General features: G+C 39.7%; 1 protein-coding gene across 1 annotated transcript in view; it reads left to right on the top strand.

The window, feature by feature from the left end:
- Positions 1–14122, top strand: part of LOC136885730 (leucine zipper transcription factor-like protein 1) — a 219344-nt gene that overhangs the window by 58889 nt on the left and 146333 nt on the right. The window contains exon 3 of the mRNA XM_067158469.2: positions 7274–7468. Coding sequence (XP_067014570.2) covers positions 7274–7468 — 195 coding nt within the window. The remainder of the gene's footprint in view (positions 1–7273; positions 7469–14122) is intronic.

Below are 14122 nucleotides of genomic sequence, written 5' to 3'. Positions count from 1 at the left end.
CACCCAGTGAATCGTGCGGCAATAACACTTCGCTCTACACCGAAGTAGGCTGAAGAAAAGTTGAATTACATAGTGGCTGTGCCATACAAGAAATAGGCAGAAAGTAACCATATCTGCGAACGTTCATCTTCTTGCTAGATGGTTGAAATTTTATGATGTTCCTCCTGAAGACTGTCTTACTTAACTTCTCCTCAGAGACTCTTCCGTTCGATTCTCTGGTAAAAACTATACTGTTCTCTTCAGATTTTCCTTAGAGACTTCTCCTCGAATTCTTTCTAGAATAATCTCAAGACCTTCCAGCACCTTCCTCGATGTTCATTGGCTGTCGCCCTCCTTGTGACGTAATTCGTCCTTCACACCGGCAAGCAGATGTATCCAGAGTATCCTTCCCCTCTCGGCAGTCGGCTCGTTAAGTGACGTAATGCGTGACGTGGTGACCTTCACCAGCCTGGTGACATAACACGTCCGCCTGCAGCGGCACGGCACGGTAACAGCTGATTTATACTTGCTTGTAACCCAATGTTCTGTAACAAATATTACTCCAGCTTCCCCAAATTCAATCAGGCACCATTTAGACGGGTGCAGTATGTGTCCAGCCTGCTAACTAATCGGCCCTTCTTAGGACCACAAATACATTCATTCACACACAATTAGCATGAAAGGTTGTCGATCTAACAGTCCAACAGTCCAAAGTTCCAGAGCTGGAATGATCAAGCCGCAGACAGCCGTGATCCATGAATACTTTTCGTCCTTTTTCGGCGGGGGGGGGTGTGAATTGTGGAGAGTCCCAGAGCAAAAACTATGCCCTTTTACTAATCTTTTTTCTAGGTGTACCCGATGAGTCGGAAAATCTCAATTCACTACACTGGCGGCGGAAAAATGTATCTGACTTCGAGGCAAATTTTTCCTGCAAGCCAGAGGAGAAACCCCCTCTTCACTGTTAATTTGGAATAAAATGAATCTAGAATTTAATAAAAGTGAAGAGGAAGACACTTTTCTTAAGAAACGTCTTTTCAAGGATGAATTTTGAGTGATTTAGTGAATTGTGGTGCTATAATTTGAAATAGGCCTAGATTGTAATTCTAGATCAGGTCATACTACTACTGCTACAACATGAGCCTTTGCCTTAAGTGTGCACACTGCTCATTCAAAACAACGCATCAGAGTAGGGATCGAATAGCTGGAATACTATGATGAACCAGTACGTTACATACCAGTAGGGTTGCCACCTGTCCCGTATTGTACGGGACATCCCGTATTTGAGGTGAAAATTTTGCGACCCAGTTTAGATAGTTTATTGCTTTCACCATCAAGTACAGGAAATGTATACTAGGTATTGTCATTAATAAAAATAATCTATAAACAATATCTCAGCCATAATGCCCGAGTCAGAAAAATTATTTTAGCTACCTATTGCACCAGTAAAATAGCCCGACATTATGAATTAATATTAAAATTAGCGCAAATTAGGTCTCAGGGTAATACTGGATGATTTCTAGCTAGGGCTTGGTACAGGAGGCAGGGTCCTATATACAAGAAATTTTTTAAATAGATTGAATAATAGTTTTTATTCAGAAAATGCATTTTAAAGTGCACATCACCTTACTGTTGATAGTCGCTGTCTTCAATATCGTCTTTTTGATGACCCGTGCTCCCAGTTCACCAGGCTGAACGGGGCTGGAACACGTTCTGCAAGTTGCCAATATTACGTTGAGATACAGCCGGAACACCCAGGTCGGTTTGATATGTGTTGGAGTCTCGAACTACAATTTACATATACAGAAACATTTATTTCCAGGCAGAGATTGATAGTAAACTGCCTAAAATATTCAGGTGAAAGTTACTGTATAAACAAAAACCGGAGCTTTGCTGTTAGGAAGAAGCAATCTTGATTTCACAGTGTGAAAGCACTTAGTACGTTTTTGTACAAAGTATTGAAAAATTAAAATAATCTAATTTTTCAACAATTAAATACATTATATTCAAGTAAATATTTCTCTTTTGGTCCTTAAATATTTCATTTTAGTCTAAGATTGTTTTTAATCAAGTAATTAAATATTTTCTTCAATCAGGGAAATCGCTCCCCACCTGAGAGCGAGCTAGTGTGTACCGAGCTCCCCGCTTAAGGGGTTAAGACAAGTTCCAAATTTCAAATTCCTAGGTGTTTAGACAGAAATAAACTTAAATATTACCAAAGTTTGAGTGTGACTTGATAGAATCTGATGATGTTCCTTTAAGAACGAAATATGTCATTCTTTGTGTAATAATGACTATTTTTATTCCTTGTTTAATAGCGTGTTTTTACAAGTATGTTAGTTATAGTGAAGTATTTATATTGAATTTGTGAGTTCGACAGACTGAAAAGCTTTTAAGTTACACCAGTTGATTATGTCGGCTTCTTCGATTGTTGGTCCGTAACCATGACTACATTGTCAAGATTGAAATATCTTTCACGTTTATTTGAGTTTCACTCTGTTAGTTTTCTGTGTATATATTTTTATCTTGATTTAAAATTTTGCACAGAGGAATTATACTAAGTTATAGAACCAGACTCATACATGCCGCTGGTATAATGAGAAATGATATGAACAAATAATTGTACCTAGATCTTCTTCTTCTTCCTAATATGTTTCTGCTTATGCCGGTCATTCTGTACCTAAATAAAGAATAATTTTGGTCTATGTAAACAAACATGTTTAAATCATCGTGATGTAACCACATATTAATGGAGTTGAAGTGCGAACATCTATAAACCAAGAGATGTCATTTGGCGATTGTATAATTTAATATTTTGATGTCATGATTAGTTTATTTTCATTGCTACATCTTTGTATTTTAGATTTTTGAGTCATTTTGAGTCATGTTGTTAATGTAACATCTGGCCTCATGTATATTTATGTTATTAGGCCATTACACGGAACAACTGTGTCTCAGGCCAACATAACATTTTATGAATTAAGGTTAAGTCATCATTGGAACTCACATATCCCTGCAGATTAGAGTCAACTGAGAAGTCATAAGTGGTGTACCGTGGGGACCCAGGATATTCCATGAGAGTCTAATTTCATTTTACATGCTCTCATGTACTTATATGTCCGAGCCTGTATTTTCCTATGTTTATGTATGTGACCCATGCAGCCGCCGCCGCTACCACCACCACCACCACCACCACCTTTATTTTAGGGAGTAATTCACTGGGCGGCGTGTGCAGAAGTGACGCTGAGTGTTATGCGCAGTATTATTATATTTTTGGTGGTAAAGAGTGCAGTGCAATACTCCAAAAGTGCTACAATCGCTTCAGATAACCCTCCTGGATACCTGGAAAACATAATTCTATTGGAAAAACTATTGGTGAGTGAGAAATGTAGTCTTAACGGTTTGACGTGGTGCAGTGCTGAAAGTCTGGGGATGGCAGCCATAGGCCGGCCTCGGCGAAGGGATGGGAGCGGTGTTGTCAGACTGCCTGTAGATAATCAGCCACTGCTGTGCTTGGCACTTGCCCTAAGTGGTGACATCGAACTAAACCCGGGTCCACAACAGTGCACAATTTGCGGAAATAGTGGTAGGCGGAATCAATTATTTGTCCACTGTAATAATTGCTTGCTAAAAGGCCATAGAACCTGCGCAAAAGTCTCAGTGTCTGAATTCAGAAAAATAAAGAACGGTTCCCGTACATGGTTATGCTGGAAGTGTGAAATGCCGCTGTTATCAGACTCGTTCTTTACAGTTACCAGTGATACGCCCAGTGACTTAGTGAATAATTCTAAATGTACATATGTAAATAAAAATATATCAATTTTTGCCTTCAATGCGCGCAGTATTATGCGACCTGGACGGTTACAAAATATCCACGCATCGCTTGAAAGCCTTGACCCGACCATCGTATGTGTCAATGAGACGTGGTTGTCCAGCAAAATTAATGACTCAGAAGTGTTCCCTGACTCGCTGATATTGTTCCGTAAGGACCGAACCCACCGCTCTGCAGGGGGAGTTCTAATTGCAGCTAAGCCAGAATGTAATCCAACTCGAGTTCATCACCTGGAGACAGCAGCCGAAGCACTGTGGGTGGAAGTGACGTGCAGCAAACACAAATTCCTTATTGGATCAATTTATCGCGCCCCTAAGTCGACGCCGGAAATGAACGATGAACTAATCCTCTCTCTCGAGCGTGTGCAACATGTACAACAAAATTACGATGCCATTTATATTGTCGGTGATTTCAACTTAGAAATTACGTGGTCCAGAAATGCTGCACCTGTTCCAAATAATCCCCTCGCCAATAAATTCCTTTCCGCTTTCTATGATTTATTCCTTCATCAATTAATGTTCGAAGCCACGCGTATTACGCAAACAACACGTTCAACCCTTGATCTTTTCCTAAGTAATATACCACAGTCCGTCCAATCTCTTAATACTATTCCTGGATTCTGTGACCATCAGGCAATCCTCGCAACACTGACCCATATAAAACCATCCCCCAAACTCCATACCAGAACAGTTTATAATTTTTCCCGAACAAACTGGAACGATCTATCCACTTTACTATCCAACCGCCTCCCCGTTCTCACCTCAGATTTCACCGGCAGTACTGACATAAACAAGATATGGAACGACTGGAAGAAAATTTTCTTTCAGTGCGTAGAAGAAACCACACCAACAGTAAATATAACCAGCAGACGGAAATCTCCATGGATTACCAAGGAGATAGTGCGAGAAATTCGAAGAAGGGACCGCCTGTACCAGAAATGGAAAAGAAATCCAACCGATTATGAGTGGGAGAATACAGGCTGGCTAGGAACAAGGCTAAACAATCTATCAGAGATTCCTACGATTCTTACATCCACAGTCTCAACACCAACTCCAAGGAACTCTGGGCTCTTCTCAGAAGTAAAGGTTGCAACAGAGCTCCATCTGTATTTAAACATAACGGTACGGCAGTCTCCACACCACAAGAAATTGCAGACACCTTCAACAGGAAATTTAAAAGTAACTTCTCCGTCCCTACTGAGGAAGAGAACATGCTATATTCAAGGTCAACATCTACCCCTCTCTTCCCTCTAACCAACCTGTATTTCTCAACGAATGAAGTAAAGGAGAGCCTTCTGAAAACAAGACCTCATGCCGCGACCGGGCCGGACCGAGTGCCAGCAAGAATTCTCAAGAATTGTGCAGTCGCCTTGGCGCCCTCGCTTTGCGCTCTCTTCAACTATTCCATTAATACCGGGTCTGTACCTTTGGAGTGGAAAGAAGCCAACGTAGTGCCAGTTTTCAAAGATGGGGATAAGGAAAACGTTGATGATTACCGCCCAGTTTCTATAACATTAGGGGTCTGTAAATGTATGGAACGTCTAGTTGCTAAATGTATGTTGGATTTTCTCAAGGAGAGAAACCTGCTGAACTCAAACCAGCACGGCTTCATTCCGGGAAAATCCTGCACAACACTTCTAACAAAAGTCATTGATGACTGGCAGTTCTCTTTGGAGCAGACTGATGTCTCACAAATAGACTGTGTGACTCTGGACTGGAGCAAAGCTTTTGACCAGGTGTCACATCAAAGACTTCTGTTAAAACTTAGCAACTACGGCATTCAGGGTAAACTGCTGTCATGGTTAAGGTCATTTTTGGTGGGTCGAACGCAATGTGTTGTGTACGGAGGAGCCAAATCAGACCAAACCACAATTACTTCTGGAGTAATTCAGGGCAGTGTGATAGGGCCCCTCCTGTACACGATTTATGCTCTCGACTTACCGGATTGTGTAAATTCGACCATGGCGCAGTATGCCGATGACACAGTCATTTACAGAGCCATGAAAAACAGTGATGATATTGTACAATTCCAATCGGATCTGGATAGTATAGCTCTGTGGTGTGAGGTAAATAGATTGTATATAAATATTAAGAAGTGTAAATATATAAGACTAAGCAGAGCTAAACAACCACTCCAGAACCAACCTACTCTATGTGGAATCCAACTGCCGACTTCTAACTCCATCAGACTGCTCGGTATTCACATTACGGACAATCTGAAATGGAATAAACACGTGGAGGAAGTGAGGTGTAAGGCATACCGGGCGCTAGGTTTCGTCCGTAGATGTCTCTCGGGAGGAAGAAGTAAAGCCCTACGAACGGCTTATATTTCCCTTGTGCGGCCTATACTATTATATGGCCTTCCTTCCTGGCATCCAACTACAACGGAAAATATGAGGAAACTAGAAGGTATCCAGCGACGAGCAGAACGTTTAATTAACAAACACATCCCCTTAAACACAGCCAGGTCATTGCCACCAGTGAACTCGTTATGTACACAAATAGATGTAGCCTTCCTTAGGAAATCCCTGACAGACAACACACACCTCTCCCCTTTCCACCGTCTGCAGCTCAATTACCGCTCTGTTAAAAGAGGCCAAGGAGTTACTCTTGTCCCTCCCTTCGCTAGAACAACCTCATATTTAAATGGGTTTTACTCAAGGGCTGCTCGTACGTGGAACCTTATACCATCTGAGGTAAAGCTACTTCCTCTTCCTCACTTCCTCCGCGAAGTAAAGAAAATGTATATGTAAATATAAACCTATATGTGATGTATATAACTTGTATAAATTAGAATTGCAAGAAGGATGGGTGCAAGTACAGGTGTATGTGGGCGAATGTGTATGCGTGCGCGTGTGTGAGTGGTTGTGAATGAGTGTGTACACAGGGGTCTGAGAGTATAAATGGCTGGGTGTTCTTACTCTAATATTTTCAGGATAAATCAAGATAATTATTATTCTAAGGGTACAGTGTTTGTAGTGTAAATATGTAAATTTAAAATTGTCTACATAAGTTTGTATGTAAATATTCAGTAGAGTTTATGTACACATGTGGAGATGGAGGCACTTCCGTGTATGTGGGGCTTGCCCTTTCTCCATCTACCACCCCTAAATTGTACATATACAATTTAAGGAAAATAAATAATAATAATAATAATAATAATAATTTATATTCCTGCCACGGATATATTTGGTGTTCCTACAGGTGGATAAGGTACTTATAATTTGACGCACAATGTTACAATCTACATCACATATACTTGTCGCCCATGAGGGGTACAGTATCTAATGTATGCATGTATGTATGCATGCATGTATGTATGTATGTATGTATGTATGTATGTATGTATGTATGTATGTATGTATGTATGTCATGGTAACTGGTTTTGTCTCCAATAAAAGTCTGTATAGTAGTAAAGTTACTGTTATTCTTGATTTATAAATAGCTGTATATTTTTCAATTGCAGACTTTTGGAAGACACTTATACAGCTGAAGAAGTCCAAGAAATGTTAACTGATCTGAGTCAAGTTGTCCGAGGGGATGTTGAAACTGAACTTATCAACTTCTCTCATCTCAATCTGTTATTGCTGAAACAGTTATTTATACAAGCAGAGAAGTGGCATCTTAGATTACAAGCTGATCTTTCAGAACTTGAAAACAGGTTTGTTCTGTACTTGACTACTCCACATATTCCATGCACATTGATATAATGAATACTTGTACCACATTAAATGAATGTAAAAGAAAATTTTGCTTAGGTCTAGATATTTCTGAGAAAGGTGGCTTCCCAGCTTAGAATTAGAAATTTTTTATTCGAACTGCTGGAGAGGCAGCTGCAAATATATTTCAGTTTCTATAAGTATTGTCAGGTGAGGATCATCCTGCTATTCTGTGTGTTAGTAGACGGTACTACCTGGGTTACCTGGCCAAGGGTCAAGCACCCAGTACCAAACTTGACATCCAAAGGGGGGACCAACGGCTACGGGCAGAGGAGCCCTTCCTTTGGAGGCCAGGTGAAGCCTTTGTGTAGGGAATTACGTATAAATTCACCAGAAAGGAGAACATGAACGAACGTTTAGATGGCGGAGAGGACCCCAGTCCCAACAGCAGATAAAGCAGAAGAACTTTCTCCTGTCAGCATCTGTACTTTTGTGAAGCAGTTGCAAAAGGTGTCCACATTCCTGAAGAGCGGCCAATGTCATGAAGGTGGCCATAATCAACCATATGACCCTGACGAGAAAGGCAAAAGAAGTGGTGGACTTTATGGAGAAAGAAAGTATAGAAATGATGGGATTGAGCAAAGTTAAATGGAAGGGGAAAGGAAAGAAAAGAATGAGGAAAGAATATGCACTATACTTGACTGGTGGCAGAGAGGTGAAAAATGGAGTGGGCCTGATAATTTCCAAACAGCTGTAAGAGTATATGGATATGGTAGGGAACATCAGCAACAGGATAATGAAAATTAGACTGAGAATGGGGAACAAGGTTAAGGACTTCACATAAGTGTATGCAGCACAGACAAGCATAGCTGCCAACCCTTCCGATTTACCCGAAAACTTTCCGCTCTTTAACTCATCTTCTGATTTTCTGATTTATTTTTACTTCTTCCTATTTTTTGACCAATATAACCTCCAGTGTGGTCAGTACTTTTTCCCTAGGATAAATTCCTATGTGCTTTTGTAATTTTCAAGTGTATTTATTTGATGCTTTATTCGGCGAGTGAATCATGTTTTCCACTCACTACAGCAGCGTGTGTGCTTTACAGCTGGGGCGGAAATCGTCCTACAATCGAGAGAGGCTAGCGTGCACCAGCGACGAAGGAATGAATTTGTTACTTTCTTATTGTGTGGTGCGCACGCTGTTAACATCATTTCTCTATGTAATTTCGTTGGAGTCCACATGTTTTTCTTGCTGTTCCGTGCTTTTCCCACTGTCGAAGTCGTATGTTAATAATGTATGAGACGTCCGGCTCCATGGCTAAATGGTTAGCGTGCTGGCCTTTCGTCACAGGGGTCACGTGTTCGATTCCTGGCAGGGTCGGGAATTTTAACCATCATTGGTTAATTTCGCGTGCACTGGGACTGGGTGTATGTGTCGTCTTCATCATCATTTCATCCTCATCACGACGCACAGGTCGCCTACGGGTGTCAAATCAAAGGACCTTTACCTGGTGAGCCAAACATGTCTTCTGACACTCTCGGCACTAAAAGCCATACGCCATTTCATTTCAATGTATGAGACATATTGATCTGTTTTTTTGTGGTAGTTTTGCGTATTTCACTGCATTTGTGTTCATTCTGGTGGAGTTGGAGTCTACATGTTTTTTTCTTCCGGTTCCGTGTGCTTTTCCCCCTATAAAAGTTGTATGTTAATAATATATGAGACGTTGATCTGTTTTGTATGTGATAGTTTTGTGTATTTCACTGCATTTGTGTTCATTCTTAGTTCATAATTTCAGTGACTTGAATGTATTTCAGAGAGTTGTCTCGGTGAGTGACAGTTTCTGTTATTTTCTCTTCACATTATGGCCACAAAACCTATAAAATTGAATTTCATTTCATTTTAGAGGCTACTGTCGGATTTTTTATTATGGACACTCGAGTTTAGGCTTTAATTACAAACGAACCAATAGGCCTATTGCAATGCGAGTTATACCAATATTTTCCTTGTTTAATTCTACATTAGCGTATATAAGACACATTGTTTTCGACTTTCATTAAATATTTTTTATTTGTGGTTGTAATAAATATTGCCCGGGTTTTTGGCTTCTTCTCTAGGAAGCGCTCACTTAGGAATATATACAAGGAAAACTACTTGTCTGATGGTAATGAAATTTTTATATGTTATAACCACATGTATTTGTAGTGTAATACTCAAGTTACAATTTTTTTCAATCATCCCGAAAAAAGTTCTTATCATTTTTCTAAAGCAACTCTTTCTCAGCCCAGGATAAACGTACAACAGCAAAGTTGGGCTTGTTTTGAAGCACTCGGTCATGGTTATCAGAAACTACAACAACTGTAACCGTACAGTTTGGTACCAAATTTATGAAGAGTAATATTGAAAGGAGGTTTTGTGTACGCCGGACCGTGCGATTAACAGCAAGCCGGGTGGTGAAAACGGGCGCAGTGTTGCCGCGTTCAGTAGTAATCACGCGCGCAACGAACACAGCACACTCGCCCCGGGCAGTTGTGGAACAGAATGCCCATGACCTTGGTTTATCCGCAAGCTATTTTCAGTTGTCCTATGTTCTGCATGTTGGCCACGTCACTTCAAGATGCCTCCAAGACCGCCGTTATCAGAGGGTGAACTTGCAATGATTTTGAGTGCTATTTGTTTCTTTCAATGTGAGGGGGAAAAAGTAGGGGACAAGAGGTTCCCTGTGTACAAGAAGGTGGCAGATTGTCTTGGATTATCGCTGTCGTCAGTGAAGAGAGTAGGAGCCGCTTCAAAGGAGAATGATGGAAATACATCATCCAGGTCAAGAAAGAAGCAGTGTGTGAGACCGGGGCGTCCGAAAATCCATCTAGATGATTTTACTTTGGGCACAATACGAAGAAATATGCACGATTTTTATATGAATAAGATATTTCCCACAATTAAAAGCCTCCGCATGAAACTGTTAGAAAATATGCCGGATTTTCCCGATATGTCAATTTCTACGCTTTTGAAAGTAGTTCGAAGCTTGGGATTCCGATTCAAAAAACTAAACAGGAAACCAGTGCTAATGGAACCTGTGACAGTTGCTGCATCCCGACACACCTACCTTAGACGAATTAGAGACTTAAGAGCACAGGGCTACAAGATCTTCTTTACAGACGAGACGTGGTGCGGACAGAACCATACTATGAAATATGGGTGGCAAGAATACGTGATTGAAGCTTTAGAAAACAACTTTGACAACTATAATCTGTACAGAGGGTACATTCAGCAAATTTATGGATGGCGTGGAGGGTTCAAAACACCGTCTGGGGCTGGGAAACGCATCATAATTTTACACATCGGAAGTGAAGAAGGATTTCTTGACGGTGCAGAACTTTGTTTCATTGGCAAGAAAGGCAGTGGTGATTACCACAATGAGATGAACTCGACTCATTATGAAGAATGGTTCACGAAAGTCCTGAGTTTATTGCCTCAAAAGTTGGCTGCCGTTATAAATCAAGCTCCATATCATACGATGGTCGATCCTTCATCTAAAAACCCGAACATGTCATGGCTGAAACCTGAAATTATATCCTGGATAACATCAAAGAATATTTCACTACCACCTGGAGTTGACGATTATAACAAATTAACGAAATCAGAGCTGATTGTCCTTGCCAGGCCTTTTTTCAAACACCGGTAAAGAAGCTGGAACAACTGACTAAACGACTTCGACCAGATGTACAGCTTGTTTGGTTACCAGTGGCCCATTGCGAGCTTAATACAATCAAGCTCATTTGGGCTTACGTAAAAGGGAAAATAGCAAAAACAAATATGGCTAACACATTAGAAAATGGTAGAGGTATGGAAGCAATTAACGCTTTATGCCGAGAAGCCTTACGTACCGTCACCCCTGAACTCTGGAAACAATGCATTAAACACGCTAAGAAAATTGAAGACCACTACTGGGAAAAAGATGGACTATCTGAAAACGTCCCTTATTTCGAGCCAGTCATAATCAACATGAATGACAGCAGCACCGATTCATCGGAATACAGTGATTTTTCAGACGAAGAAAATTGATAGAATTAAATATTGTAAATATATGTAAATAATAATGCAAATAACTCTTGTAAAAATTGTACAGTGTGATATTTCTAAATAAGTCAACCATTTTTAGACCTGCCTTTGAAGGTCCAAAGCCCTTATGAGAAAAGGTGATGGGAAGTGGAATTTATAAGAGGAAATAAAATTAAAGGTTGAAAGTAAACGAAAAGCTGTGTTCGTTGCGCGCGTGATTACTACTGAACGCGGCAACACTGCGCCCGATTTCCCCACCCGGCCTGCTGTTAATCACACGGTTCGGCGTACACAAAACCTCCTTTCAATATTACTCTTCATAAATTCGGTACCAAACTGTACGGTTACAGTTGTTGTAGTTTCTGATAACCATGACTGAGTGCTTCAAAACAAGCCCATGTTTGCTGTTGTACGTTTATCCTGGGCTGAGAAAGAGTTGCTTTAGAAAAATGATAAGAACTTTTTTCGGGGTGGTTGAAAAAAATTGCAACTGGAGTATTACACTACAAATACATGTGGTTATAACATATAAAAATTTCATTACCATCAGACAATTAGTTTTCCTTGTATATATTCCTAAGTGAGCGCTTCCTAGAGAAGAAGCCAAAAACCCGGGCAATATTTATTATAACCACAAATAAAAAATATTTAATGCACATCGAAAACAATGTGTCTTATATACGCTAATGTAGAATTAAACAAGGAAAACATCGGTATAACTCGCATTGCAATAGGCCTATTGGTTCGTTTGTAATTAAAGCCTAAACTCGAGTGTCCATAATAAAAAATCCGACAGTAGTAAAAGAAACTACTAAGCATTTTTTCCATGTTCGTTACATTTTCTTATAACCATTATTATGTTTTCCTAGTTTAAGATTTTAAATTTAATAGTCAATTCATATTGTTTCTGTGGATATGTATGCCTGTTATCTTGTCTTTTTTCACCAAGATTGTGGTGCAAGATACGTGATCAAATCCAAGAATTAAAATATCTTCCTATTTTTTATTTCTAAATGTTGGCAGGTATGGACAAGGAACAAAGAGGACGATATTGAGGAATGGGGAAACTAGAAAAGGAGATAACTGATGTGGAAATGGTTATAATGGGAGACTTGAATGCACAGGTGGGAAATAAAAGACAAGGAAAGGAAGAAGTAAACAGACCATAAAGATATGGGAAAAGGAATAAAGAAGGAGAGAAACTAGTTGAGTCAATCAATCAACACTGATCTGCATTTAGGGCAATCATACAGCTGGCAGATTTTCTATCTGTTGTTTTCCTAACCTTTTCTGAAATGATTGCAAAGAATTTGGTAATTTATTGAGCATATCCCTTGGTAAATTATTCCAATCCCTAACTTCCCTACCTATAAACAAAAATTTGCCACAATTTGTTCTCTTGAATTCCAACTTTATCTTCATATTGTGATCTTTCCTACTTTTAAAAACACCACTCAAACCTATTCGTCTACTAATGTCATTCCACGCCATCTCTCCACTGACAGCTCGGAACTCACCTCTTACTGTTGACAAACTTAACCATAATAGGTATTCTATTTGATCCTGTATTGACTTGTCTGAATCTATTAACGAAACTATTTAAAATAGTTTATGTTGGGTCCACCTTGTCATTACACTTTTAATGATTGAAAATTATTTATTCTATCATACATGTTTCAAGAATATCCTTGATTTGACTTCACTGATGAAAGGAATGCATATTGTTCCCGAAACATGTATGATAGAATAAATAATTTTCAATAATTAGAAGTGACGACTTGGTCTTAACGGCAGATTGTGCCGAAAACCTGCAGTCTAATATCTTGGAACTTGAAAATAGGTGCAATGAGTATGGTATGAAAATTAGCCTTTCGAAGACTAAATTGATGTCAGTAGGTAAGAAATTCAACAGAATTGAATGTCAGATTGATGATTCAAAGCTATAACAGGTCGATAATTTCAAGTATTTAGGTTGTGTGTTCTCCCAGGATGGTAATATAGTAAGTGAGATTGAATCAAGTTGTAATAAAGCTAATGCAGCGAGCTTGCAGTTGCGATCAACGGCTTGTTCTGTAAGAAGGAAGTCAGCTCCCAGACGAAACTATCTTTACATCGGTCTGTTTTCAGACCAACTTTGCTTTACGGGAGCGAAAGCTGGGTGGACTCAGGATATCTTATTCATAAGTTAGAAGTAACAGACATGAAAGTAGCAAGAATGATTGCTGGTACAAACAGGTGGGAACAATGGCAGGAGGGTACTTGGAATGAGAAGATAAAGGCTAAGTTAGGAATGAACTCGATGGATGAAGCTGTATGCATAAACCAGCTTTGGTGATGGGGTCATGTGAGGCGAATGGAGGAGGATAGGTTACCTAGGAGAATAATGGACTTCGTTATGGAGGGTAAGAGAAGTAGAGGTATACCAAGACGATGATGGTTACACTCAGTTTCTAACGATTTAAAGATAAGATGAATAGAACTAAATGAGGCCACAGCATTATTTGCAAATAGAGGATTGTGGTGACGTTTAGTAAATTCACAGAGGCTTGCAGACTGAATGCTGAAAGGCATAACAGTCTATAATGATATTGTA

The sequence above is a fragment of the Anabrus simplex genome, chromosome 1 (genome assembly GCF_040414725.1).
Source record: "Anabrus simplex isolate iqAnaSimp1 chromosome 1, ASM4041472v1, whole genome shotgun sequence".
Taxonomy (NCBI): Eukaryota; Metazoa; Arthropoda; class Insecta; order Orthoptera; family Tettigoniidae; genus Anabrus; species Anabrus simplex.
The sequence above is the reverse complement of the archived record's forward strand: the minus strand, read 5'-3'. Positions and strand labels throughout refer to the sequence as shown.